Raw genomic sequence first — 27,064 nt, 5'->3', positions numbered from 1 at the left:
CCAAATCTGCAAAGAAGTTGTCAGATCGGTGCAGATATTTTCGTAGTTTACATGTGTTTTTTAAGCTGCAGTGTGCTGAGCTCACAGAGTCATTGTTGTCCCCTTATAAGTCGTACTGGGGCTCTTTGTCTGATCATATGTTCTTTAACCTAAAATGTTGATTTCCAAAATAACTTACCTGTTTAATGAACTAACTAACTAACAGACAAGTAAACATTACAATATTTTCTGCTGTAGTAGAATAGAAATATAAGAAAACAAGTAATAGTCGATTTTTTTTTTTGTTTTCAAATATTTTACTGCACATGTGTATTTGTTCGTCCGACAGCACCTGAAGGCATCAATCCTCGTGCCAACCTTTGACCAACCAGCGTTGGAGAATCAGCTGATTTTTGTCACATGACCCTGGTGAACATGCACATAGCTGCTGATCAGAAAGCAGCAGCTCGGGGGGTGAATAGTCTCAGCTCTGTGTGAAACGACACTGAACATGAGTGAGTAGTTCCTTCCAGGGAACTTGTTAACTTCTCATTGCTTCATTTGTGGCGCGTCTGAAAACTGCTACGGAAGTTAGCTGACTATGTTTACGTTTCAACAGCATTGAAGCTAATGCTAATGCTAATGCTAACTTGACACCAGGCAGCAGAAACGTAGCAGATGAAAACATTAGTTAAAGAAACGAGTTAATCCCGATTAAAACACGTTTCTCACAGTTGAGTTTAGTCTAATGCAGCGTACGGGTTTTTTTTTTTGTGCAGACTGTTAACAAATATATTGTGAAACATGTAATAAGACAATTAAAGTTACGAACAAGCCCATGTGATGATATTTGGCAGGTATTACTGTTAATTAATTACATTGAAAACAATATCATTAATATAATGTCAGTGTATTCGCGTTGTATTCTGCGTTTGAACCGCCACACACTGTTTACTGAGTGGAAATATGAGGAAATGCTTATTAAATGAATACTCATCCTCTTTGTCATACTTTATAGGACAGATGCCCGAATAAGAACAAGAATCAGCTAACACACTGTTTATTATGGGGAAAGCTTTACAAATCAGACACTTGTACAAGCTCGAAAACCAGTTGTTTATAAAGGCATAGAAAATCAACATTTAGCACCAGTCATTAAATAGGTGTTTTGTTAAAAGGATGGACTCAATGAGTTGTAGCATCAGCTTAACCCTAGTCTGTTTGTTCTTTCACCTGTTCTTTTTTCCAAGATTGTATAGTATCTCTGTGACTGTATAGTATAGAAAGAATATAGATCAAAAATCAAAAAATTACAGTCACCATATTTTTTATTTCACATAACACATATTTTTTTGTTTTGTTCTAATATATAAGCTCTGACAGTTTTCTTTGTGTTTCAGAGGAAGAAAACTCAAGATCCTTTGGCTACATGTTAGTAAAAATGGCTCTCCAGCTGTGACCACTGAGCAAAGGAGGGGCTCAGTGAAAGTGACTATGCATCCCTTTGGCCGTGAGGCAGAGACCTCACTCCAAGATCTGTTTGAGTACTTCAAGAGGTGCCTGCGGCACGGAGAGTGGGAGCTGGCCAGTGCCTGTGTGCCACAGCTGGTCACTTCAACGGGAGGCCATTCAGAGAAACTACGAGACATAATCAAAGCTATTGTCCACCATCCTTACCATTTAAAGTGAGTCACACAACTGTAGGTTCACAAATCATCAGGTTGTTCTTGTATGTTAACATGCAAATTATTAGAGAAATCAAGTGTAAAGCAGTATTGTTATCTTATATTTATATATATTGGAATTCATTGACTGTGTGTTTATTTTATAGATGGGAGTCTGTGGGCAGCCCACACAGACTGGCTTGGTTTTGGCTTCAGGTTCTGGAGAAATGGACAGAAGAGCAGGTAAAACTATGAATAATCAAGTCTCCCTTTATTGTACATACTTGACCAACTCTGGGGCAGAATGTGCATCTGTGTCGTCCTCAAGCAGGAGGTCGGTATTTTGGCATTTTTTTTTGTTTGTGTTAATTTACCAAACACTTCGTTGGAAGCACAAGGACAGTCCAAAAATTGCACTGTGTGCTTTCCTAAGCAGAGAATGTGGTGTTGTGAAATAGGGTGAAAAGGCATCTAAAACCAGACCAGCTGTGCGATCCACTGTTAGAGCTTTTTGTTTTTACTCTGGTTTAGGTTTCTCCTGGTGTCAGAAGAGAGCTGGAGTTCCTGCTGCTCCTGGAAGAACTGGGGTCAGACGGCATACCACACACTGTTCTCAAGGTCAGTATTAATTTTACCCATGTCTGCAATTAAACCTCAGTAATACTTACTGCATCACTGCACAGATAACGTGTTTTACTTTTAATTAGATTGAGAAGACCTTAGAATTTTATGTTCACATAAGCTAAGTGTACTAGGATTATTTGCCTTGTTGGAAGCCAGGACTGAGATGAATTGTCTTTGAGCAGGAGCTGCAAAAGGCCTTCTCAGACAGACAATCTAACCAAAAGGCTGCAGAAAGTTCAAGGACAATAGATGCTGCTGTTGAGTCTTGTCTCCAAACTTTATTGGAGAAGAAGAAGCCCAGACTGGCCCAGTCTTTAGCACACTTCTTACAGGTGGGGTAAAACCTTTTTTAACAAAAATCAATTCATATTATCATGTGTTTAGATTGTGCTTATTTTCATCTTCTGCATTTTCCCCATATCTACTGCAGGACCAGTCACGCACAGACGACTGTACTCTGCAGCACACATTCATCCAGCATCTGGTGAAGAAACTGAGAAAGCCAGAGAGGCAGCTGGGGAAGGTGGAGGAGTGGGTGGAGGAGATATATGCTGTGTTGGCTGTGATGCCATGGAGCTCTTGTAGTAATGGAGGGCAGTTTGAGGCACTGTGTGAACTGCTGTGGGCAGCCAGAGATGGCCCACTGAAAGAGGAGAGGATCCTGAGCTCACTCTTTCGCCCTCGGTGTGACGTTCTGGTTTCTGCGTACTGCTCCACAGCTCTGAGGCTGCAGAGGGATCATCTGCTGAGGAGCGCGCCTGACACACGAGGTATTTGAGTGTGTGAGGTGTTTTCATGTTAATTAGTACAAGAACTTTTGTAAAACTGTCGTGGTCTTATCAATCAGTTCCTCTTCTGATTCTGTGCTCCTTTTGTTTTATGGCAAACAATGTTTATTTTCAGAGATTGAGCTGCAAATGCTGACATTACTTCTTCCGTTTTTTAATCACACTTCTGCTTCTGTGGTTGTAAAGCTGAGGCAGTTTTTACATAGTGTGACAAAAATGTACATATGACAGCTTGTTCTTTAGTAACAGGGTAGACTTTATTCTTATTTCTTACACCACATGTAAAATTGATCTGCCATTAATGCAGCTCAAATACCAGTGATGGTTATTGGAATCTTTATGTAATTAATTATATATGTATTATCTGTATTGATTCTCGTATTAACCTGTTGGTGTGTTTTCATCACTATTAGTTCACCTTCCTGAAGCAGAGAAGTTGGCCCTCAGTTTATGTTGCCATGAGGATCGTCCATCCATTTGGAAGACCATCTATTTTGAGTGCCTTAATAGTGGGAAGCACTTCCTTGAGCAAGTCTTGGTAAGTGTGCCAGGACCATTGGGGAAAAATGTGAAGTTTAAGATAAGATAATAAGCTAAACCTTAGTTATCCCAGAGGATAAATTGAGTAGCTCAAGATCAGTTTAAGTGTCTAGAGCCAGATTTATGTTTTGACAAGAAGCAACAAACTGTAGATAGTCTTCTTTCATACCATTATAATGGTACATATTTTCTAGTATTACATGCAACCATGTGACAAAATTCAGTAATGTAATAAGGTTGGATCCTCTCTGCAGGTTACTGCACTTGACCTGATTAAACACGAGGAGTTTTCTCAGCTGAAAGAGTTACTGAGGCTGGAGTTTCAACCACTGGCTCGTCTGGTGTTGCTCCTGGGATGGACTCACTGTCGCAGCCTGAGCTCAGCTCAAATGCTGCTCAGTGTCCTTCACCGAGACCAGGTCAGAATTCCTCCCTATCCAGCACTAACAGCTTTAGAGTCTGATCACAGATCAGTACACTGATCAATATTTTAACATTCAGGTGTAATACTTTGCTGATACAGTGTTTATTAACTTTTTAGGCACCAGTCAATGACTCTGTTCTGCAGGAATTCGCCAATCTTTTGTCCTCACAGCTCAGAATACTTGAGTGGTGTAAAACTAACAATCCGTAAGCATTTGTTTTGTTCTTTTTAACGTTTGACTGCCATCTTGGTCATATTTTATATCTACTATATGCTTCTTTTGTATCTTTTCTTACTGTGCAGAGATATTTCCACTGAGGCGTTGCTGGCACAGCTTCACACTTTGGACAATCATTCTGCCCTCTATATTTTGCATTCCCTGACTCCTTTGCCTCAACTTGAGGAGCGCAAGATACTGGATCTGCTGCAGCAACTTCCAAATTCTTCGGGAACAGGTTTATATCGTTCACTTGTTTGTTCAGTGGAGTTTGAAATATTGTGCTTGGTAATTCCATAGCAATGTTACCCTGCCTGTGATTCTGTTTTTCTTGCAGAGGACACTGAAGCCATCAGCCCTCTCAGCCCTAGTGTGCAGAGGAACATTGTTTTGTTCCAGGGGTTCTGTGCCATGAAGTATGCCATTTATGCTCTCTGTGTAAATGCACATAAATACTCCAATTGCAGCAAGTGTGAGTCCATGCACAAGCAATGGCAGCAACCATCTGAAGCAGAATTGGACCAAAACCAAGCTGCTCCTTCCTCAGATGGTATGGAGGCTGTGAAGTTTTCATTTGATGATGAAGCACAGAAATGTTTCCTGTTTGCTTTTTATAGCTGATCATACTCATACTTGCAGAATACATTCACTTGCGGAATCCATAGACATTGACTTCATGACCAGACCATGTTAATATCTGAGTTTGTTTTGGCTGTGTTAAATCACAGTATTAAGGAAAACACAGAAGTAAATATTGCTAAATCTAGAAACAAGCAAGCCAAACAAGAATCTTAGATTGTTTTTCTTTTTTAAGATGACACAGTTTTCATCCTTAGTTTTTCTGACCTTGTTCTCTTCTGTTTGTTGTCTTTTCCAGGTTACCATTTGCAGTTCCAGCATTACCTGTCAGAGTGTCAGCTCTATCTGGAGGCTGTGCCTGCCATGTTCCGCCTGGAGCTCTTGGAGAATATCTTCTCCCTTCTCTTTTTGTCCACTGCTGACTTTTCACAGCAGATTCAAAAAGACACAAACTCAAATCTGAACACAGGAAATTCCACTCAAGACTGTTTGTCAAGAAACACAGATTTAGAGCTAGGAGGCAAAGGAAAGATAGATGAGACTGAGGACAACAGGAGAGAGAGCCAAAATGTGCATCCAACTTCATTAACAGCAGCCCACTCTAGCCATCTAGACCTGGGACACCTAATCCAGGGCTGCAGGGGGTTTGTGGGTGATGTGACAGCCATGGAGGGTTTTCTGAAGCTGCTGAAAGAAGGGTTAGAGGGCATGTGTGTGGTAGGCCAGCAGGAGGGACAGGAGGCGGGAAGGGCACTGCCTCAAGAGGCCAAGGCGGCGGAGAGTCTCGGCTGCTCTGTGACAGCTGAGACCTTTGGGACTCGCCTGCAAAGACTGTCCAAACGCACTGCAGAGGCTCAGTGGAGGCTGCAGATCATCAACAGCAACCATAGTAGTGGAAGTGGTGAGAAACACAAACTTATGGTTTACTGTCTACATGTACATGTTAGACAAGGCAGAAAATCAAGTAGTTCTAACTGATGTTGTACCACACTTTTCTTCTTATGGAGTGGATGTCTGTGTTTACATTGTTTGTGTTAGCATTAGGGGTGTATGACATTCGAGTAGACTTTTGAACACATCTGTTGAGTCTTGGTAAATCTACTTGCAGGCTCAGAAAGTCCTCTCCAGATGTCAGTGGTCAGCTGTACTGCTACTTCCCAGCCACACACCAATAGCTCAAGTCTGAGGAGGAGGAGGAGGAAACCAGGGAGACATCCTACAGAGAAACAAAGCTCCATAGAGAAAAACAATGGAGAAGCTAACACGAGTGCTTCAGGTAAGGCTAAACACCAGTCTGAGTATGGATTTACCCTGATATGGTCTTAATTATAAGGAACTATGTGTTTGTATTTGCTTTCATCTTCCTGGGTGTGTTTGAATTAGGGGGATTAAACTTTGGATTAAGAGTGAAGCCTGTGTTTTATTTGAATGACTCTTATCTCTCATGTTTTTTTCTTCAGGAGAATTTGAAGATGTATATTATTTTTGTGAATTTATGACAGATAGTTTTGTCTTTTTTCAGATGGTGGAGGAGGGACGGCAGTGGGTTCTGCAGAGTTGGAGGTTTGTCCATGTGGAGGTCCTCACAGCTGGCTCGTTCCCGCCATGTTGTCCCCTCCAGAGTCTCTCCTAATGTCCTGCATCCGCCGAGGAAACTTCATGGAAGCACGTCAGGTCTGTATGGCAAAGTGCTCTCATTGTGTTTGTGTAACAACTTTTTGTTTTTTAAACAAATACCACTTTAGTGTTGTTCAGTTTTGTATGAATTGCTTTTTGAGTCTTTCCATTGTGAAGAGCCTTTATAGCAAAGCTGGATTAGCCTGTGTTATGTGTAATCAGCTGGGGCTGCTCTGCAGGTGTCTCTGGTGTTCGATCTGGGGACGTCCGCCTGTTGTGGCGAGTTGGTGTTCATGGAGCGCTACAAAGAGGTCCTGGTGGAGTTGGCTCAGGTGGAGCAGAAGATGGAAAGCCAGTCCATGTCTTCGTCGTCATCCTCCTCCGAGGGCTTGGGGTCAACAGCTGTGCCAGGGACAGGGAGGACTCGGCTGGGCAGCAGCGGGCGGTCAACACTGCAGGCCATCGGAAGTGCAGCTGCTGCAGGTTCAACTTTTTGCTTTACAGTTTTTTTTCTACCACTTTTCATCTGGTCAAACATGTTTTTAAAATATTAATAGCAGAATTTCTTTACACAAAATTACAGAAGTGCAACTGTTACACTTTTTTTTTTCTACGTTTCAGACATACTGATATCACAATCTGTCACATAACTCTAAGTTGTCTTCATATTTGTTATATACACTTGCATATATGTACATTTATATGCTGTATTTTTGTATTTGAAATATACTACATTAACATACCGTGTATAATAGATGACTTATATATCTGGTGTATGTGTCCTCCTGCAGGTGTGGCTTTTTACTCCATCTCAGACATAGCAGAGCGTCTCCTCAGCACACCAGCTCACCCATTGCCTTCACTGGAGGAATACTACTGGCTGAGCTGCTGCTCTTCAGACCCCTCTGGCCTCCTTTACACACTCCTGGAGGAGCTCAGCCCAGCAGCCATGGCTGCCTTTGACCTGGCATGCTGCCACTGTCAACTCTGGAAGACGTCCCGACAGCTGCTGGACACAGCAGAGCGCAGGCTTAACAGCAGCCTGGAGGCTCGAGGTACGACGCCTGAATTTAGGGTCTGTTCATTATACATGAGAAGAATTTTCAGGGATTCTGATGATGGGTAGAGAAGAGAACAGATTTATTCTAGCATGCAGACTGGAGCAAGGACAACTACAGTTGTGTGTGTTTATTAGCAGCTTTGCATGGGCACTTTCTTGGACTTCATCTTTTATCCATATCTGCCTCCTCAGGAGTTAGAGTTGACCCAAAGGTTCCTCATTCTGAGGGCATCTGTGGATTTCCCATGGTATTACAACAGATCAGCAAGATTCTGAATCACTCTGCCACGAATAAGGGCGCTGTCAAAACAGGTGAATGCAAATTTTGAGAAATAAAAAATGTGTTATTAATATGTTAAATTTGTTTTAATTATGTTTTTATACTTTTTTATAGTTATCCAAGTATTACTGCTATTGTGTAGTGTGTTGTGTGTACTGGTCCATTGGTCAAATAATGAAAATGGCCAATCAAACTGCAGACGTGCAGATGTTAAATTTCCTGACCATAGATTTGATTTGAAAAATGAACCAAATTTTCAATAATAGTTTCTTTGTTATTGATCCGCTCTTGTTCATAGAAGCTGCTGGGGAAGGCCAAGTGTTTGCCAGCCCATTTGTTTGCTGCGTTCAGGAGGTGCTCCTGTGTTGCCACCCAACACTGAGCGAGGAGTCCATCGCTGCTCGGCTCAGTCTCGCTCAGCGTTTGGAGACCACCCTGCACATTCTGAGTGCTGCCACAGATGGCGCAGGTGGGCACAGTAACCACAGTTTTTCAGATGGTATAAAGTTAATGCGTTCTTTGTTGTGCTAGTCAGATTTCAATGAGGTTGAAAAATTCAGTTAACCCTAATAGTCAACATATTCACTTATATGTCCGAAATTAGTGAGGCCCATTTCGTGTTATTTAAAAAAATGAATAACCTTAATAACCTGAATGTCTGATGTTAACTCTCCTCTAACAGAGGGCAGTGTGGGCACTGCTCTTCTAGCACTACTGGCTGAACAGGCCAGTCTGAAGCAGTCGGAGCTGGACGCCCACCCCGTGCGCTCCAGCATGAAGCAGCTGCTTCTTTCTCTGGACCAGCTCTGCCCCTTCGAGCCAGACAGAGACCTTGCCAGACCAGATTATGTGCGCAGTTTCCTCGACTACGTAAACACACTAGCATCTGTGCTTGTGCGCAGCCTTGGTTCAGAAGGTAAAAATAATTAGTCACTGAGGAGAGATGATGTCCTTTTTGTTTTTTTTAAACCTTGCATGTTGTAGATTACACCATCACAGTCAAATCAGTAGGCACTTGCTAATCAACTTACTTTTATACTAAATTGCTATATAGCTATTCTGCCTACAGTAAACAGTGACTGTACCAAGGTCTGTCGCTGTCTGTCCTTCTTGTATCATGTCTTTTCCTAAGATGTCTCTCTTGCTGTTTCTCTTAGACCAGAGCAGTGAAGTGAAGCTTGGGAATCCGCTGCTGGTGTTGCTTCAATCCCCATTTCAGCTTCTCTCCCACCTGCTTTTTGACAGACAGGTGTCTCCTGACAGGTACAGAAACTGATTTAGACGTTATCTGAACTGCAGCTAAGATACACAGGTGAAAAATCTTTTTTTGTTTAAGCTGTGTGAAAGCACAGTTTATCTTACCCCTTCCTGACATGTTTTATCTCCAGAGTGCTGTCCTTGCTGCAGCAGGAAGGTCTGCATCTGAGCATTCAGCAGGTGATTGTCCAGCGGTGCTGTGAGACTTTGCCTCTGTGGCGCCCCTGTCCAGGTGCTGAAAGAGACACCAGTGAGACCAAAAAAAATGATGGAGTGTTTGCTGTTGCCAGTTTGTCTGTTCTGCTTCAGCAGCATGCTCAGGAGCACATGCCAACCCTGAGAATCACAGAGCCTGAGCCTGATTCCAGCTCTGAGTCTGAAGCCTCAGTGGAAGAGCACTCTGCTACACCCACCACCCTCTCCAGCTCGTCACCCTCTCAGTCCTCCTCCTTAACCTCCTCCAACTCTTTCCTCCTCACACCATCGGCCCTTTCTTTCCTAAAGTCTCGCTCCCCTTTACTGGCTGCACTGGCCTGCCTGAGTGCCTGTAAAGGAGAACCTGCCCGGACACAGTCCTCCGGATGGTCTGGATATTTCCGCACTGGGCGTAAAGAGGTTGTCCTCGATGGTGAACAGATTTCGCATGAGGCACATAACCTTCTGAAAGAGTTCCCTATTCTGCGTGACTACCTTCACACCATGGCTGAACCAGTGCTGGGTGCCCCGTTAGCTGAGGGCGAGGATGGCTCTGCTGGACTAAGCAGTGTTGTTTGTGGGAAACCTCTCGTCCATCTCCTACTGTCTGGTCCTCAGGAAGACGTTGCCCAGGCTGTGGCTGCTGAGGCCTTCCAGAAGGCTCTTGTCTCAAAAGACCTGAACCAAGCCCTGAGCCTGTTGGAGCTGTATGGACAAGGCTGTAGCCAGGAGGGGGCACTAAGAGACCAGTTACTCTCCTGTGCTGCCTTAGAAGGTGAGAAAAGAAAAGAAGCTTATTAAAGTTCATGTAATGGTTTTGCCAAGCAGAAATTACAAAATGTGTGCTACTATAAGCTTCTCAAGAGTTTTGATTCATTTTTGGACATTTTATACATTAATTGGCAGATCAATCAATAACCACACATTAAAAATGAACAGATTTGAATGCAACCACAGGGGGACGCAATCCAGTGTCTTCATGTGCCAGTCCCAAGTCCAGGTAAATGCGGAGGGTTGTGTCAGGAAGGGCATCCAACATAAAATTTAAGTGGAAATTGGACTACTGTTGGTCAAAGGAGGAGAGGAGGAAGGCGTGTTCGTAGGGAAAGAGAGAAGAGGAAGGGGAGGAGTGTAGGACTTAGAGTAGGGACTTTGAATGTAGTGACTTTGTCAGGGAAAACTAGAGAGTTGGCTGATATGATGGAGAGAAGAAAGGTGGATATCTTGTGTGTTCAGGTTCAGGTTCTCTCTGGGAGTGACGAGGATGGATAGGATCAGGAATGAGGACATCAGAGGGACAGCTCATGTTAGATGTTTTGGAGAAAAAGCCAGGGAAGCCAGATTGAGGTGGTTTGGACATGTTCAGAGGAGGGACAGTGAATACATTGGTAAAAGGATGCTGAGGTTAGAGCTGCCAGGAAGGAGGCCTAGAGGAAGACCAAAGAGGAGGTTCTTGGATGTAGTGAAGGAGGACATGAGGATAGTTGGTGTGGGTGAGGAGGATACAGAGGATAGGGTTAAATTGAGGCAGATGATTCGCTGTGGAGACCCCTGAAGGGAGCAGCCGAAAAGAGAAGAAGAAGAAGAATAAACAGATTTGACTATTAAGATCTAAACTTCTCCCAACAACCAACAAAGGTGTAATACAAAAATAAATAGTATAATGCAACAGTTGTTTGTAATGTAATGTTTCTTGTTTGTTGCTGTCTGTTTTTTAGATGGAGAGGGAGGTATAGGCCAGTTGTTCCGTGTGCAGGATGCGAACCTGCGAGCACGTGTTGCCCTCCAGGGTCTGGAGCGATGGCCTCTGTCAGCGTGCCTGGAGCTGCTTGAGTTCTGCCTCAGTGACCCAAGTACAGAGGCCTCACTGAGAACAGACGTCGAGCTCAAGAAGAAAGAGCTGGACATCTATCGCTCGGTAAATCCTGTCATACCAAAGCGAAGTCGTGTAAATCCTGGCAAGCAAAAGCACAGGAGACAGAATTCTTAAGATTCAACTTGCTGTGTCTTTGTGCGTCAGTACTTGTTCGTTCAGTATGCTATATCTTACATAATCATGTCTGTGTCATGATTAAGCACTACATTCCTCAGTGGGGTAGTTTCCATTACAACATAACAACTCTTTGTTCTGTTTACCCCGTGCAGATGTTCAATTTACAGCCTCCGTTGCCCTGGACTACTTGGCAGCAGCTGAGGACTGAGTCTAAGACAAACTCTGAGTCAGTGTTGTCATTGATGCTGGAGGCAAAAGTAGGCACAGTGCACACTTACCTATAGTTTAGTTAGTCCGCATTATGTTGTTTATTTAGACCTCCATCCATTCAGTATATTATCTCATTTATAAAATATATTATATTTAATGTGTTTTCCTTTGTTTTTGCAGGAGTTTGCTGTTTGTGCCCAGTGGGTGGAGCTGTATCCTGTATCTGACCAGAACAGGCTGCAACTAAAAACTGAGCATTTGCTTTATTTGCTGGAGAACGGACAGACAGATGAGGTTTATAAGGTCTCAACCACTCAGCTCTTGGTTAAATTGACATTAAAATCGGTTCCTTCACTCACAATTACGAAGTCTCAGATTCAGTAATTTAATCTAAATTTGATCTTTTGCTAATGACAGTAAAAGTATGGAATTCCATAAGAAAACTCAAGGGCAGTCTTTAGTAAATAATGGATTTCATACAGCTGAACAGACCCTTAAATGACTTAGAAATGCCTCTGTAGTTGCATTGAAACACATCTTTTTGTAGTACAGATGTGTCCTACTTTTCTGTATTTCTTCAGTTACTTGAGGGCATCTCTGATTTTGTGGTTGGCCTGGACGTTTGTGAGCGTGCTCTGGACCGCCGCCCGGGATTGGCTGCCTGTCACTTCCTGGCTGACTACCTCACCTTGCATTATCAGAGCCAGGTGTCTCCAACACGTCGACAACACATCCACGCCCTTCATCTGGGCTCTAAGGTTAGTTAATGTATGATATAAATATCAATGTACTGTATAAAATACAGATTCTTCCACAATTCAATAATTGACAAGGTGATGTTTGCAGGTTGTCTATGTTTTAAATGGTTCTGAATGAAGGTTATTTTAACTGTCAGTGAGTAGAGAGTTATGAATGGATCTGTAAAACATGTTGGTTAACATGGTTATTACACCAAAGCAGCACAATAACTGCTTCAGATTAAGTTGTGGTAATGTCAGTGTTTCCTCTCCCAGGTGTTACTGACCCTGCCTCCATCAGCAAGGCAGGACTATTTCTCCCTGTTGTCGGAGCCTCTGCTGATGCTGGAACAGTTGTTGATGAACCTGAAGGTGGACTGGGCAGACGTGGCAGTGCGAACCCTGCGGAGCCTGCTGGTTGGTCAGGAGGCCGGCTTTGGTGTTGAGGACATTGATAAGCTCCTGGCAAACTACGCCAGCAAGGCTCTCGACTTCTCCTGCGCCCCCAGGGAGAGGTCTCGATCTGGTCAGTGCTGTGTGATCAACACACTGATGTGTGTAGAGAAATCCCTACACAAACTCTTTGGGGCTGTGTATCACCCCTTAATCTGTAGAGTATTGACAAAAACCTGCCATTACTGAGCAGTTAAAGGTGATCATGGTAAAACTCGTAGTCTTGTTAATTTGATCATTAATTATGTCAAATTTTATTTAGACATAATGATTGATAGTCATTAACATGGTTGTAATCGAAGCCTAATTTTAGAAAGTTCTATTTTTTTAAGACAAAATTCAAGTGTGAAAAAAGCAAGATAAAAAATGTAAACATATATTATCTGCACTGAAATTCAAATGTTGTACTGACAATAATGAAAACATTTCTTAGCTTAGCTCAAAAATCATTGAACTTGATCTGAAATAAAAACAAAAAAAAAATGGGATTGGGTACAAAACAGATGTTTTAGCATTTTCAAGCTCACATTTTATCACAGCCTGAGTGACTCTTCATTTCCAGACTCGGTAATCAGCCTCCAGGATGCACTGATGATGTGTCCTGCTCAAGACAATGGCTCCCAGACATCCGGTCGATTCGATTCTCCAACACCATCTGCAAGTGAGGCCTTCGCACATTTTTAATGGAGATAAAATGACAGAATTATACTGTTTACACTCCATAGAGAATTCCCCTGTATGTAGCCACAGAACTGCACTGCTGGAGTTGATATGTTGCTGCTTTAGCACTTTAGTTGGAATAATACTTAACACTGTTTTTTTTTTGGGTGTACTAGTGTTGATTAAAGTTTCTGGTTTTAAAAAAAAAAAAAAAAGTGTTTTTTTTTTTTTCTGGCTACAGGCAGCACCCCAACACACACCTCCTCCTACAACAGCACAGACAGGGAGAGAGATCGGGGCTCAGCAGGGAGAAAACGCCGCTCGCCTGCCAAGTTCAAGCCTCCGGACCAACCTCCAGCCCGTAAAGACTGGGTCCCTGACACCCAGCACCATGTGTGCATGGTCTGCAGGCGTGAGAGGTTCACCATGGTGAGTGGGCACAACAGTACGATACAGCTTGGTTCTGCTACAGGCTTCTCCCGTTAAAGAGAGTTTTTCTTCTCCACAGTCACCAGGTGCTTGCTTGTAAGGAATTTGTGGGGTTCTTTGTACAGTGCCTTGAGATTGTTTTTCTTTTGACTATGAAAATAAAACTGTAAATGGTTAGAGCCAAATAAAGAGTTAAAAGGAAACTAAATGAAACTAAGAACCCAGTCACATGACTGCTGATTATATAATCCATTGGCACATGAAGAATAAAATCTTAATTACTTAATTACTTTTGCCTTTTAATTATTATTTTTTGTCCTTTAGTTCAACAGACGACATCATTGTCGTACATGTGGCCGCCTGGTGTGTCACACCTGTTCTGAGCATAAGATGCCTGTCGAGGGATGCCCAGGAGATGAAGTCAGAGTCTGTGACGAGTGTTACGCCTACTTTCACCCAGAGTGAGATCTTGTAGATTGCTAAAAGCTTTTCAAACAAATCAAAGTCTTTTACAAAACATTTTTAACATCACTGCATTTTTAGCAATCAAGGGTTTTGATGGGCATGATAAAGGGGCATGGTCTTTATAAGTTGTTTTGGACATGGAAATTTACTGTTTAGAACATAGTGGGATCTCTGACATCAAGCATCTCTCTTTTATTTTTCAGTTCTGATGATGAGCTGGAACCAGCTGAAGGTAAATTAAATAAAACTGGAAATGTATGCTGAACTATTTTTTCTTTGCTGTGTTAGAGTAAGAAGAAAGTTGTTTTCTTCCTTCAGTTTGTCAGTAAAAATATGTAGACCTGATCTTCTGTGAAATCCTGATACATTTAGAAAAATCACACCTATTGTCTGGAATATGCAAAATGCAGAAATTAGTAATGTAGAGAGGCTGTAATGATAAGCCTTCATGCTCATGTTGTTTTGTGCAGTTGCTGGTAGCCCTGTGGTGACAGAGGACACTTTAGATGGGATGCTGCATTTGCCTGAAGTGGTCCATCGAAAGTTCCAACTCAGCACAAACCCAGCAGAGAACCAGCTGCTGCGGTGCGAGTTCTACTATGAACAGGTCTGGATCTGAGCATTTTATAATTGCAGCAGAGATGATTCAGGTTGACTTGAACTGAATACAATGAAAACAAATATCCGTAGAATACAGTCTATGCTCTGTGGTAGTATAGCAGTCCTAAAGTTTTGGTTATTATTTGGTCTAGACAGAGAACTATGCTGTTTTTCATTTGTCTTCTAGTAAAATGAATCCTGTAAATACGATAAGTCTAAAGATTTCCTTTTTCTGAAACCACTAGGCTCCCAGTGCGTACCTCTGCGTGGCAATTTTGTCTCTGCACAGTGACCAGACATCATGTGGACACCAGCTCATCAGCCACTGCCGCTCTCTGTCTCGTAAACTGACCAATCCAGAGGTCGATGCCTGCCTCCTCACTGACATCATGCAGCAGCTCCTGTTTAGTGCGAAGTTGATGTTTGTTAAAGTTGGCCGGAGCCAGGATCTTGCCTTGTGTGACAGGTGAGATGTTATGCATGTGTGTGAGTGAGGAAGAGCTGGGAGTTAAACACTTTCCAAACAGTATTTTCTGTCACTTTTAAAGACTCCACACGTCCACATGGGTGTTTTCAAAGACTCTGGCTAATCAGAGCTAGTCAAGTTAAAGTTGGGAGCAGCTCTTTTTGGGAATCACGGGAAAATATTAAATTCTATGAACTATTAAGTCACAACAGGATATGTTGTCCTAGGTGACTTATGTCACAGAACAAGTGAGCTGTCAAATAAACGCTCTCTGTGCAGAAGAGATCCTATGGGTGGGTGAGTGGGTTTCTGCACTAATCTACAGTCCCTTTTCACAACAGGCATTTCATACTTTCACACACGTTAAAATATCATCTCTGGGAAAAGGCAGAAGTGCAGCTATTAATAAGCCAGACAAGCTCACAGGCACACACCACCTGCATCATCTTAAGAGCCATGCTATGAATATAAATCAATATTAGTATTGATTATTGCAGATTAGCTTTTAACTGACTTGATAATAGACTTATCAACCACAGGAAGTCAGTTGAAATGACAAACAGATATAATCTTTCCAGCAGTCACTGCAGAGTCCTGTGTGTCATTGCTCTGCTTTCTCTTTTGTCCACAGTTACATCAGTAAAGTCGACGTGCTTAAGATTCTAGTGTCAGCCAACTATAAATATATTCCTTCTCTGGATGACATTCTGGAGACCTCTGCTGTCGCACGTCTCCGTAACCAGCTGCTGGAAGCAGAGCACTACCAGTTAGCAGTGGAGGTGAGGCTGATTGTAGTTTATTTATATATAAAAATATATAGTGTTTTTTTATCTGGTACCATTCATAACAGCCTCAATTCACTCTGCTGTACCATCCATCTGCAGATGACTTTAAACTATTTAAAATACAAAATACAGTAAATAATGACTGCAACACACTTCCCATCCTTTTTATAATTCATGATATGACATGTAATCGATTTGAACTGCTGACATTCAGATGTGTTGTTTTTGCCCAGACTTATATGAAATCTTGATTATTCAAACTGTACACCCTACACCTCTGTTATCAACATTGCATGTCTGTGTTTAAGCATGTTTTAATAGCAGGTAGGCCTTGCACACTCTCAGCTGAATCCCCTCCTCTAACTTTTGGTCAGGCAGCTTAGTAACACACCCAAACTGTTACACAATTACACTCCCAGAATATTAAATGCTCTTACTTCTCTGATTATCACTGAATGTTTTGTTGCTTGTTAGGTGTCTACCAAGAGCGGCCTGGACCCAGGCGGTGTATGGCAGGCATGGGCAATGGCCTCACTGAAGGCTGGGAACCTTTCAGGAGCGAGGGAGATGTTTTCCCGCTGCCTGAAGGCTCCAATGGACCGCAACCAGCTCAACCTGGGTCCCTTACTGCTGCAGGAGATTGTCAAGCACCTGGAGACGACTGTAAGGCCCACTATGTCCACGGTAGGAAGATACTGTCATTGTGTCTTTGTTATGTATCCTGCATTACTGCCATCTCTCAACTTACATCTATACTGCATCAGCCAGACCATTTACAAATTCTAACATATAAGAAAACATTTTAACACAGGCTTAATGTGATTTTATCATCCGTCAACCAGACCATCCATGAAAACAAATGCAAAGGTGTATTTATTAAGGGAAGTTTAAACTTGCCAAATGCTTTATCCTTCAAAATGATACTGCAGTTTTAATGACAAGCATGCAGCAGTGGAGATGTTTAAATCAGTGTGTGCCCTTTTGGTTTGTAAATTAATAATTTAAAAGCCCTGAGCCACAAGTACATCACAAAGACTTAAAGATGAACAGACATGTGCTTTTTAAAATAAATAAGGGAAGGAAAAAACATAAATCTATTGTATGAACTCAAGTTCCATCTCAATCCAACCCAAAGCTAAGAATTTCTCGCATGTGTGGCACTTACACTGGCATGTGTGGTGGCTCTTAGCCTGAGTTAACATGAGAGTCTCCAGTGGGAGGGACGTGTTCAGCTTGTGAGGTTGTTTTTTTTCACCGACTACTGTTTACAGTTCAGTGACACCTGTCTTATCTGAGCTTATCATGCTGTACCACAAAAAGCTGTGTGTTATGTAATGTTAAATTTGATTGAATTACATCCACACAGTGTTTTTTTTTAACTCATGCACACTGAGTGTGAGTCTTTGAAATACACAGTTGACCTTTCCATCTATTTCAGCCTTTTGGTGAGGACATCCTGGCGTCCCTGCGGGAGCTGGAGGGCATCCTGAATGACTCGAGTCCTGTAGAGCGACTAGAGGGACATAGACTGAGCAGCAGCCTCCATCATGAATGTCTCTACTACCTGAACTCATATGGAACTCACCTGGCACTGATCAGCTTCTACATGCGTCACGACTACATGAATGAAGCCCTGACATACCTGCTCAACAAGGTGCAGCTTTGATTATTGGATTTAGAATGAAGATGTTCAGTTGACTCCCTTATCCTTTAGAGATTTTGAGGGTGATTAAACCAAGCATTTAATTAGAGTATTCAATACTCAATACAATAGTTTACTGTTTTTATTTGTCAGTCCAACCTTTCACTTAGAAATTCCCAAGTAAATTGTTAGAACTAATTCACCTGTACCAGCCACAAATCAGGTCTAATTTAGCAGGTTCCCCAAACTGTGTCTGTATATCTGTGTGTCTGACCAACAAATATGTCTGCAACTCCTTCTCTCGAGACTAGAACTGAAGTTAGCATCACTGCTTTGACATGTTTTTTTCCTACTTTATGATGGCTAAGGATTGTCCAGAGGAGGTGTTTCTTGAGGGTGTGTTGCAGCCCAGTCTGGAGCAGGGGCGTCTTGGCATGCTGCAGGGGATATTAGAGAAACTGGACCCCAGCCTGGAGGCCTGCAGCCGCTACCTCATCGCCTCATGCCAATTCCTGCAGCGTCGGGGATACTTCCACACACTCTACCAGCTCCAACAGTTCATGATGGTTAGTCTGTGTTTTTTTTGTTGTTTTTTTAACACTTCTTGTCGTGATTCAAATGAAGGAAATCGGAGCATTGACCTCTCAAGAACACGATGCAACCAATTTACATTTATTTCTAGTAATGCATTATACAGTGATGTGATGATATTGTTAGATTTCTGACAGATACCCACACATACATTTTTAGTAATATGTGAAATCCTTTTAACAGGATCATGTCCGTGCTGCTATGACCTGTATCCGGTTCTTCACACACGGAGCCAGTTCGTACCTAGAGCTGGGAGAACAGCAGGTCTATCTCATTCTTCCACAATTATGTAAACTTTATAAAAAATGTCCCTACCTGTATGAGTATTTTTACCCTAACCTTGTATTTGATCTTGACCCTGTACAGCGCTGGTTGGTCCGAGCCAAAGAGCACCTGAGGACATACCTGCAGGAGCAGCAAGGTCGGGGTGCTGGGCGGAGAAAGTCTCAGGTCAACTCAATAAGGAAGATGATGTCGTCCAGTGATGTTTCCAGGTTTTTTATTTAACTTTATTTCAGTTTTATGGGATGCAAGAAAATCCATGTTTTTTTTTTTTTTTTTTTTTTTTTTTTTTTAGAATTTAGTTTTTGTAGTACATGTTTTATGTTATTTCCCTCATTCAGACCTCTCCTTGTTTCCATCAGGCACATGAATACGATTGAGCTCCAGTTGGAGGTGACCCGCTTCCTGCACCGCTGTGAGACTGCCACCTTCTCCAAGGCTCTGCAGAGCAGCGCATCCTCCTCCAAGTCCTCGAGATCCAGTTCACCGCCAACACTGTTTGGGGGAAGTCCCATGAAGGTTGAGGTCGCCTGTAAGGTGAGATTTCATTTGTGATTACCTCAGTGCTACACTTTCACATAATTAATCTACGGTCTTTAAGGTCATAAAGTCAAACGCTCTGTGGAACAGGTATGTAGATAAACTGCAATGTAAAAGAATTAAATAGGCCTATCTGATTGAGACCGTGGTTTGTATTTCATCTGTAGTACTATAACAGTAGTAGTAACATAGTGTGAATAGTAAGTTACCCTTAATTTTCATTATTGCAGGTCATGCTTGGAGGCAAAAACATAGAAGAGGGCTTTGGCATTGCTTACAGAGTCATACAGGTATGTTCATGTATGAAATGACAATGAAGTTATTTTATGCAAACAAAATCCAATTGTCCATTTTTTGACAAAGCATTTGATTCATTAACTGATTAAAATAATGAAACAAAAATACAACACAACAAAAATCAAAACCTGATAAACCTTCTTTGTCCAAAATCATATATTTGCCTCAAATGATAAAGAAAATATAGATTTCTCTTTGACTTTCTTTCTGCCTCAGGATTTCCAGCTGGAGGCCCAGGCCGTCTACATTAGTGCAGGCCAAAGGCTTGTCCGACAGAGGCAGTATGGAGCCGTGCGACAGCTGCTCAAATGTGTGAGCGAATCAGGCACCGCCACCAAACAGGACTGTGATGCCCTCATCCTCAGCTGTGTCTCCATTGCAGATAAGGGACCAGCTGATGTGAGTGAGAGATGAGTCAGCGTGATAACCAAGCATGACCATGACTTGGCTCTGTGTTCTCTGTTTGATCATGAGGATTTTTGTCTTTGTCTTATTTAGGCGAAAGAGCTGGAAAGTCTCATTCTGGAGACCAAGAGCTCAGAAACCAAGGTAGTGTAAACTGCCTGCAGTCATCCTGTTCATGTTCTGTTAATCCATGTCCTCATTAATAATAGCTCTGGAGTTTAACTACTTGACGACTACTTTGAAGAAAAAAAAGTCCTTTTTCTAATATTCATCACATCATTTCTTTGTGTGTAGATCAAAGCCTACCTGCTTTGCGGCAAGCTGCGGCCAGCGTACCTGCTCGCAGTCAAGCTGGAGGCCACCCGCGCAGGACCACTAGTCCAGGATGTTCTTCAAGCTGCTGAGGAAGCACAGGACTCAGTAATGCAGAATATCTGTCGCCAGTGGCTGTCTGAACATCAGAACAAGTCTTCTCAGCAGCGGCAGGGCCGACCCAATGCCAGGTAAAAGCACAGTGGGCATGAAACTTTCAACCACAGAGGGTGGTAAAGTACTGGACTACAACCTGGAGATAAGTTACTGTTTTAGTGGAAACATCTAGTAACCCTAACAAACATACTTTCTGTAAATGCAACAACTCACCAGTACTTTATTTAAGAGGGAACAGAGTTACTGCAACAGAGTGGCAACTCTATTATAACACCACTGCTAACACCAGTGTAAAAGACTTTTTTACACAATTAGGCATATCTACACAACAAATCAGTACGACTAAAACTTGTGTACTACCTCAACTGAAAGAGAATCTATCTCTAACTGACTGGTAACTTTCTGACATGTGTTATTTATAGGTCTTTTTTTCATTTTTATGTGCTTATTGTCTTTGTGTGTGGATAATGTTTTACTCAGACGTAAATGTACAGTAATGTGTGTCCTCCGCCAAGAATTTAAACCTTAATGACAGTGGAAAATGTGGAATCTTGTTTTTATAATCCAGATGAAGCTGTTTACCTGTTTGACATGATGTTTTCTGGCCAGCTGTCAGCATATACTCCCTTTTGCTAAGGACACTTAATATAACAAAGAAGTTGAAGTATTTATGGCATTCAAACTGTTCTCCAGACATTTACAAACATGGGGAGCTTTTAGGATGGATACTGAAAGGGATCCACTTACAGATCATGTTACAGATCAAGTTACATTAAATATTCAGGAAACCAACTCTAGTAATTAGTTTGTATGTCTCATCTAGCTTCTCTTGTTTTGGTATTGAATGTCGCCATTTTTGAGCTTAATCTGCAAATCTTTAAAGATCAACATACACACATGGGTAAAATAATGTTTCAGAAGAAGGGATTTCATTGTGGCCATATATTATCATGTGATATGTGTTATTTTTTATTTTTGCTTGCCTTTTCACAAACCTACATCCTGGATAAAAGAGGATATTAGTGCAACAGTACTGACCCCATAAAGCATATCTTTTAATTCATTTCATAATTTACATGTTGTTAAAACTGAAATTGCGTCTTGATTTAGAGCAGATACTGTGTCGTCCCTTTGCCTTGTTTTCCTCTGCTGCACTTGCCAGAAGCTGTGTGTGATAAGTGTTGACTGGCAAGAGGTTAAAAGCAGTTTAGACTTGAGATGCACACATACGATAGTCTTGCACTCTAATCCTACTTATCTGGGACTGTTGTCTTGTCACTGCTGCACTTTAAAAATTCTTTGGGGAAAAATGTAAAATATGTAATAAACTGCTTTAGTGATGCAGGGACGAATAATTTTGAAATGTAATTGAATTTGTCATCCCTTGTAAAATAAAATGAAAATTGATTAATAAAAACATAATGGAAGAAATATGTAATTCTGATTAAATGTGGAGAAATATGTTAATTGAATTTTTTGTCAGTTATTAGATTTATTCTTATATGTTTGCAAAACATGAAGCTACTTCAAACTTATCTTAGCATAAAGACTTGAAACATAGGGAAACACCAGCAAATGTAAAGCTCACAGACTAAAACTTCTACTACTACTACAACAACAACTACTACTACTACTACTACTACTACTACTACTACTTTGTGATGATCACAAATCTTTGGTGAGCAATCTGTTAGTCATCGGCTAAGATAAATTAGCTGGCTCTTAGCCATATTTGGCACACAAGGTGGATCATCTAAGAAAACAAATGAGCACATGCCTCTGTGCTGACAGCATTTGGATGATGGTATCAAATGATTGCTAGAAGCACCCTTTATAGTAACATTTCCATTTATTTACATTAAATGTAAACATTCAACTCTTCAACACGAATGTACGTGTAGTAAAAGGCATGTTGTATAAAACACAGAATGTAAACTCTTGGCAACCTTGTAAATGCTGAGAAGGAAACATGAGTAGGGAGATCTGTAGAAATGTAAAACTGGTTCCTCCAGGAATGTGCAGGTTTTAGCAGCGCTATTGGAAGAAAATACTGCAGTGAAGTGATTGGAACTCTGACTTTGTTAAAATAGAAAAGATTTTGTATAACTGCTGTCATCACAACATATCTTTAGGCAGTTTAAGGTGTGGCTCAGACTAACACTGATCTTCAATAGTTTAAGTCATGTTTCTAATGAACCTGGATACAGTAAGAACCCGTTTAGCTGGCACAGAAGTCAAGCAATGCAACTGCAAATTCTGGAGAAAAATAGAATATTTGATAACAATGCTGGTCTTTTACCCTGGCTTGACCCCTCACAGTATCCTACAGCATCACAACTAGTTGCTTTTTTGCCTGCAGTCTATTCACATTGTGTCACAAAAAACAGGAAAGGTTTCATGATAGCACAGTTGTTGTTTTGGTTTTGTGCAGCTGCTGCAGAGCACCAAAATCCAAAAAAGTTACTATTGCAAGTACTGCATTATTACACAAAAAAGCAACATCACATTATAGAACCTCTTACAATTTCCTGACTGCTTATTAGGTAAGAAATGTTCGAACATCAAAACCATCATGAAACAAATGAAGTGAATGATAAAAGAAAGGATAAGGACTCCTTAGAGAACTGAGATAGGGGTTAAACAGTAAATCAGGCCCACTCAATACCCAGGAGCTCACAGCTGATGTCCCACAGTCTCTTTGCAGTCTCCTCACTTCTCCCCTGGGGAGCTACAAAGGCAGGGGTGCAGTCACTGAAATTACAGGAAGGCAAATAATTGTTACATAAGGACTAATGCTGGTGTGAGTCGTGGGTGCAGTCTAATTTCTCATGTATCCTGTGCAGGATAATAATGTTTGGCATCATAACTTACAGTATTTTAGGCCTGGACAGAAACAATGAACTGTGTTTACATGTCTGAGCTTGTTGTTACTAAAGGGATGTTTAAAAGGAGGAAAATGATGGCGCCTGTGTAACAATCTGTATTTTTGCCCTACAGTATGTTTACTTTTCCATCATGTGATCATCACTTTCATCTGTGCTGACAGATGAAATTTTCATTTCACATAAGGAATTTGCATCCAGAACCAGTTTCAGCTTTGTACTTATATGATTACAGGTATTTTAAAAGGATGTTCAGTTGTTTTCAGATTTCCTCCCTCCTACCTGAAGTGTTTCCCAGAGATTGAGTGCAGCTCCTCTGCCACAGCACAGTAGATGCTGGTCTGTGCTCCTTCCCAAGGGGTTTTAAAGAACATGGAGAAGACGGTGAAAAGTATCGTCATGAGAGTCGAGTGTCTGGTCAGGTCAGAGTTCACTGTCCCCGGGTGGACTGAGTTCACTGTCACATTAGTGCCTGTGAGGACAACATACTGTCATCACTATGGGAGATACTAGTTTGTCTTTCCAATCTACCAGACTGATTATCTGAAAATATTCCTGCTTATTATTAAAAGCCAAAATTTAGGTCAGGTTAAAGGTTTTGTGCTCTAATTCACTTTTCTTAAAGTGAATTTAAATCCAGTTTATTATTTGACATTAAATTTATAAGCATCTGTATTCTACATGGTCTTAAAAAACATTACCGAAAAGAAAGACTTGTTGAGTTGTTTATGTCTTTGTTGTGTGTACACACCACTCACCATTATCCTGTGTCTGTAGAGCAGGTCATCTGTCCATTCTCCTATGTTTTGTCTTTGTTTGTGTGTGTGTGTGTGTGTGTGTGTGTGTACCTTTGAGTCTACGAGCCAACTCTCTGGCAAAAAGCACATTTGCCAGTTTGCTCTGGCAGTATGCTAATCCACTGTTGTAGCTGCCCTGGCTGTGGAGGTCATGGAAGCGGATCCAGCCAAAGTTGTGGGCCAGGGAGGAGACCACCACGATTCGGGCCGGTGCACTGCGCTTCAGAAGCCCGATCAGGAGCGACGTCAACAGGAAGTGACCTGCCAGAAGTAAGACACACACTCTTGTAAACACTCTCTGTATCAACACTGACTGTATGTACAACTTTAAATTGATCGGCTAATCTCAGGTACCAGTCCTGACTTCAGATCTCAGTTGTTTTAATAATGTATCTGTATTTCCAAATGAGCAGTGGTTCCCATCAGCTGACCATTAATGGGGGGTATACTTAAATGAACTCATTTGTCCTTTGTATTTTACTTCTGAAATGTGTTTTTCCAGTTTTCAGACTGATTCTCATTATAATTATCCACATATTAGACACAGATCTTTAAAAAAAATGTGGATATGTTTTTATTTTCATCAGTCTAAATATTGTTTCCTCTGGAGAATCACTATATTTTTCTGCTGTATAATTGGTTTGTGACAAGGACTTTTCAGTTTTGATGCTCATATACAATAAAATTTGCAGCCTTACTGCAAAGTGTGAACTTGTAAAATTACTGAATTGAATAACATATAAAGCAACAGATAATATGCCTAATAATGAAAGCACTTTTTAATATCTACTAAACAAATGTCAGTTTTTATGCATAGACGGGAATATCAGTGTTTCTCAAACCAGGCATTTAAATGTAAACCCAGATATATGGACACATATCCAAATTACCAATCAATAAAAAATTAAATACATTTCCAAAATCATCCGGTTGATGAATCATTGTTAGACCATCAGTTCCAAGGTTTCAGTGATTCATTGATATTAGTGCACTTTTACCCAAGTGATTCACTCCAATATGCATCTCAAAGCCATCGGTGGTTTTAGTGTAGGGGCACATCATCACTCCAGCGTTATTGATAAGGATATGAAGCTGGTTGACCTCTGAAAAAGAAATCAGGAGAAATAAAACATGGAAACTGTGGTGTTACATAACAAAGCATGTCCTTGTAGACAGACATTAGTATTGAGTAGCTACTCTGTGCTTACTAACCTCTCAGAAATTTCTGTGCGAAGGCTCGTATAGAATAAGTATCTGCCAAATCGAGCTCCCGAACCTCCACTTGTGCTTTGGGGTATGTAGCTCGTATAGTGGCCGCAGCCTCCTCGCCCTTTTTCACGTCTCGACATGCCATAATCACCCGAGCCCCTGTCATGCAAGAAATAAGCTATAAAGTAAAGAGAAACTACATTCATTCATAGAAGAGACGGTAGAAAGGGCATGTGTGGGCTTTTGGTGGATGGTGGCGTTTATTGAAGGTGTTCTCTGGTTTTCTGTTGGTCTTTGGAGGCAAGCATTTTACATATGAATGTTTCACCTACATTTTTTATGTTGTCTTCACTCGAGAACTGAATAAAACTACACAAAACGTTTGTACGTATAGTATTTTGTGCATTATTTCTGCCATGTGATTAAACAAAGCTTTAAAAACATAACTTTGCACTTTGTGCTACATGTCAGTAGCGTCTGTACTGCAGAATGAGGACACCGGGATTAAATTCAATTAGGTCATTAATTTTACAGGCAGCTACCAGTGAAGCATGTGGGTCAGCAGCAAAGCACTAAGTCTAAATGTCTCTGATAAGTTCAATGTAACATTTAATGTGGGCAGGTTTTAATTTAGTAAGATGGTGGTTGATTGGTGGATGATTCAGTGGTTGTCATGAGCAGGTTATAAATATAAAGAGGCTGCTGTTCAGTGTATTTAAATGTAAAACCAAAAAGTCACCTCTCATTGCCAGGTCCAGGGCAGTCTCCTTTCCAATCCCTGTGTTGGCTCCAGTGATGAGGGCTGTCTTCCCATCCAGACGAGCTGTGGACTTACACACTCCTCCTGCTGCATATTTTCTGTTCATGCACAATGACCTCTGATTAATAATTAAGACACTGATTCTGTTTCTGCTCCATGGGAATGACTAGTCGCCCCTTCTGCAGCCAGTATGCTCCCTCGTGATGGGACATATGCACAGTCTGGGTTAATTGTTTATATTAAAACCTGGGTAATGAACACTCCTGAGCAACAGCTCGTCCGAGCCTCGCCACTGAGCAGGGGCCGCCCTGTAACCAATGGCTCTGTTGGAGTAATGCATACAAATATAACTCCTCCCACGCTCAGACTCCTGATAGGCCCGAGCAGCTCAGATGGAAGACACCCGGTGCATTTCTGTGCAAAAGCTCCCACAGCTTCATCATTTTGTTTCATTGATTTTCTGACGCTCTGGTAGGTTCAGTGGGCATATAGTGTTTTTTTTCATAATGTAAATAAGCCTCATCGTAATAATTACATCAGTACAATGTAATGCCCTGTCAACCAAGCAACAACCTATCAGTGGTCTGTATTTATATTAGAATGAATGACTGTATTAATTCGTGCTTACCTTATATGTGGTGCAAATAAAATCACCAGTAAAGTGACCACTCCGAACCCCGCGATGATTAATAACAGCAGCATTATGCCTCGGATTTGCGCCTGTGTGTCTTCCAGCTGGACGCTACTGTTCTGCAGGCAGAACAGCTGATGTCAAAGCATAAAGGGTGCGAAGCATAGCGAGGGTCAACACTACACCACGAGCGGAATCATGGGATTGTAGTTTTTATAGTCAGACAAGAAAAGAAGTATTTAGCCACCCTTAAGATTATGGTAATTTATGTTGACATATATATATATATATTTATAAAGAATAGCGAGATATAAGTGTCCCAGGCTTGTAGATTACCTGATTATCAGACTGATCAATATAATTAGATCACGTGTCCAATAAGTTGTCTTTATTAGACCTTAAGCTCCTTAAGTCAGCTATATATAACCATACAAACACCCAAGAAAATAAAAAACAAACAAATTAACGAGTAAATATACAAATGAATGTAAAAAAGAAAAACGAAATCACGTTTTCCATTTAAAATAAAATAATTTAATTCAACCATCAATTGTTTTGTTTCTAATAATTACACCGA

The 27,064-nt window shown here is 41.3% G+C and overlaps 2 protein-coding genes across 2 annotated transcripts; one reads left to right on the top strand and one right to left on the bottom strand.

Moving 5' to 3' along the window:
* Positions 1 to 400: 400 nt before the first annotated feature.
* On the top strand, positions 401 to 21,639 carry zfyve26 (zinc finger, FYVE domain containing 26). Its single transcript, XM_026300032.1, has 43 exons — positions 401 to 494; positions 1,380 to 1,664; positions 1,811 to 1,886; positions 2,175 to 2,261; positions 2,450 to 2,599; positions 2,698 to 3,037; positions 3,469 to 3,593; positions 3,850 to 4,014; positions 4,137 to 4,225; positions 4,323 to 4,474; positions 4,574 to 4,786; positions 5,114 to 5,716; positions 5,924 to 6,091; positions 6,338 to 6,489; positions 6,672 to 6,915; positions 7,224 to 7,487; positions 7,685 to 7,804; positions 8,071 to 8,241; positions 8,455 to 8,688; positions 8,930 to 9,035; positions 9,161 to 9,999; positions 10,943 to 11,142; positions 11,370 to 11,474; positions 11,608 to 11,730; positions 12,009 to 12,185; positions 12,441 to 12,690; positions 13,180 to 13,278; positions 13,519 to 13,706; positions 14,031 to 14,167; positions 14,375 to 14,403; positions 14,642 to 14,778; positions 15,017 to 15,237; positions 15,869 to 16,016; positions 16,497 to 16,706; positions 17,461 to 17,676; positions 18,033 to 18,230; positions 18,439 to 18,519; positions 18,622 to 18,749; positions 18,900 to 19,074; positions 19,308 to 19,367; positions 19,591 to 19,773; positions 19,873 to 19,923; positions 20,074 to 21,639. The coding sequence occupies exons 2-43, from the start codon at positions 1,474 to 1,476 to the stop codon at positions 20,284 to 20,286; spliced, it is 7,818 nt and encodes a 2,605-aa protein (XP_026155817.1). The 5' UTR covers positions 401 to 494; positions 1,380 to 1,473; the 3' UTR covers positions 20,287 to 21,639.
* A 399-nt stretch (positions 21,640 to 22,038) lies between these two features.
* Positions 22,039 to 26,655, bottom strand: rdh12 (retinol dehydrogenase 12). Its single transcript, XM_026310175.1, has 7 exons — positions 26,485 to 26,655; positions 25,836 to 25,954; positions 25,100 to 25,255; positions 24,886 to 24,990; positions 23,939 to 24,148; positions 23,373 to 23,562; positions 22,039 to 22,959 (listed from the first exon to the last, which is right to left on the bottom strand). The coding sequence occupies exons 1-7, from the start codon at positions 26,556 to 26,558 to the stop codon at positions 22,857 to 22,859; spliced, it is 957 nt and encodes a 318-aa protein (XP_026165960.1). The 5' UTR covers positions 26,559 to 26,655; the 3' UTR covers positions 22,039 to 22,856.
* Between the last annotated feature and the right edge of the window lie 409 nt (positions 26,656 to 27,064).

The sequence above is a fragment of the Mastacembelus armatus genome, chromosome 22 (genome assembly GCF_900324485.2).
Source record: "Mastacembelus armatus chromosome 22, fMasArm1.2, whole genome shotgun sequence".
NCBI classification, from domain to species: domain Eukaryota; kingdom Metazoa; phylum Chordata; class Actinopteri; order Synbranchiformes; family Mastacembelidae; genus Mastacembelus; species Mastacembelus armatus.
Note: the sequence above shows the minus strand (reverse complement) of the source record. Positions and strands in the feature narration are given on the sequence as shown.

What these genes read in the sequence shown, in the direction of transcription:
- zfyve26 (XM_026300032.1), top strand. Translation starts at nt 1,474, where the DNA reads ATGCATCCCTTTGGCCGTGAGGCAGAGACCTCACTCCAAGATCTGTTT. An exon ending in TAAGGGCGCTGTCAAAACAG is followed by an intron (nt 7,805 to 8,070) that starts GTGAATGCAAAT and finishes TCTTGTTCATAG; the next exon opens with AAGCTGCTGGGGAAGGCCAA. An exon ending in AGCTCCAACAGTTCATGATG is followed by an intron (nt 18,231 to 18,438) that starts GTTAGTCTGTGT and finishes TCCTTTTAACAG; the next exon opens with GATCATGTCCGTGCTGCTAT.
- rdh12 (XM_026310175.1), bottom strand. Translation starts at nt 26,558, where the DNA reads ATGCTGCTGTTATTAATCATCGCGGGGTTCGGAGTGGTCACTTTACTG. An exon ending in CGCACAGAAATTTCTGAGAG is followed by an intron (nt 24,991 to 25,099) that starts GTTAGTAAGCAC and finishes TTTCTTTTTCAG; the next exon opens with AGGTCAACCAGCTTCATATC. An exon ending in ATCTCTGGGAAACACTTCAG is followed by an intron (nt 22,960 to 23,372) that starts GTAGGAGGGAGG and finishes CTGTAATTTCAG; the next exon opens with TGACTGCACCCCTGCCTTTG.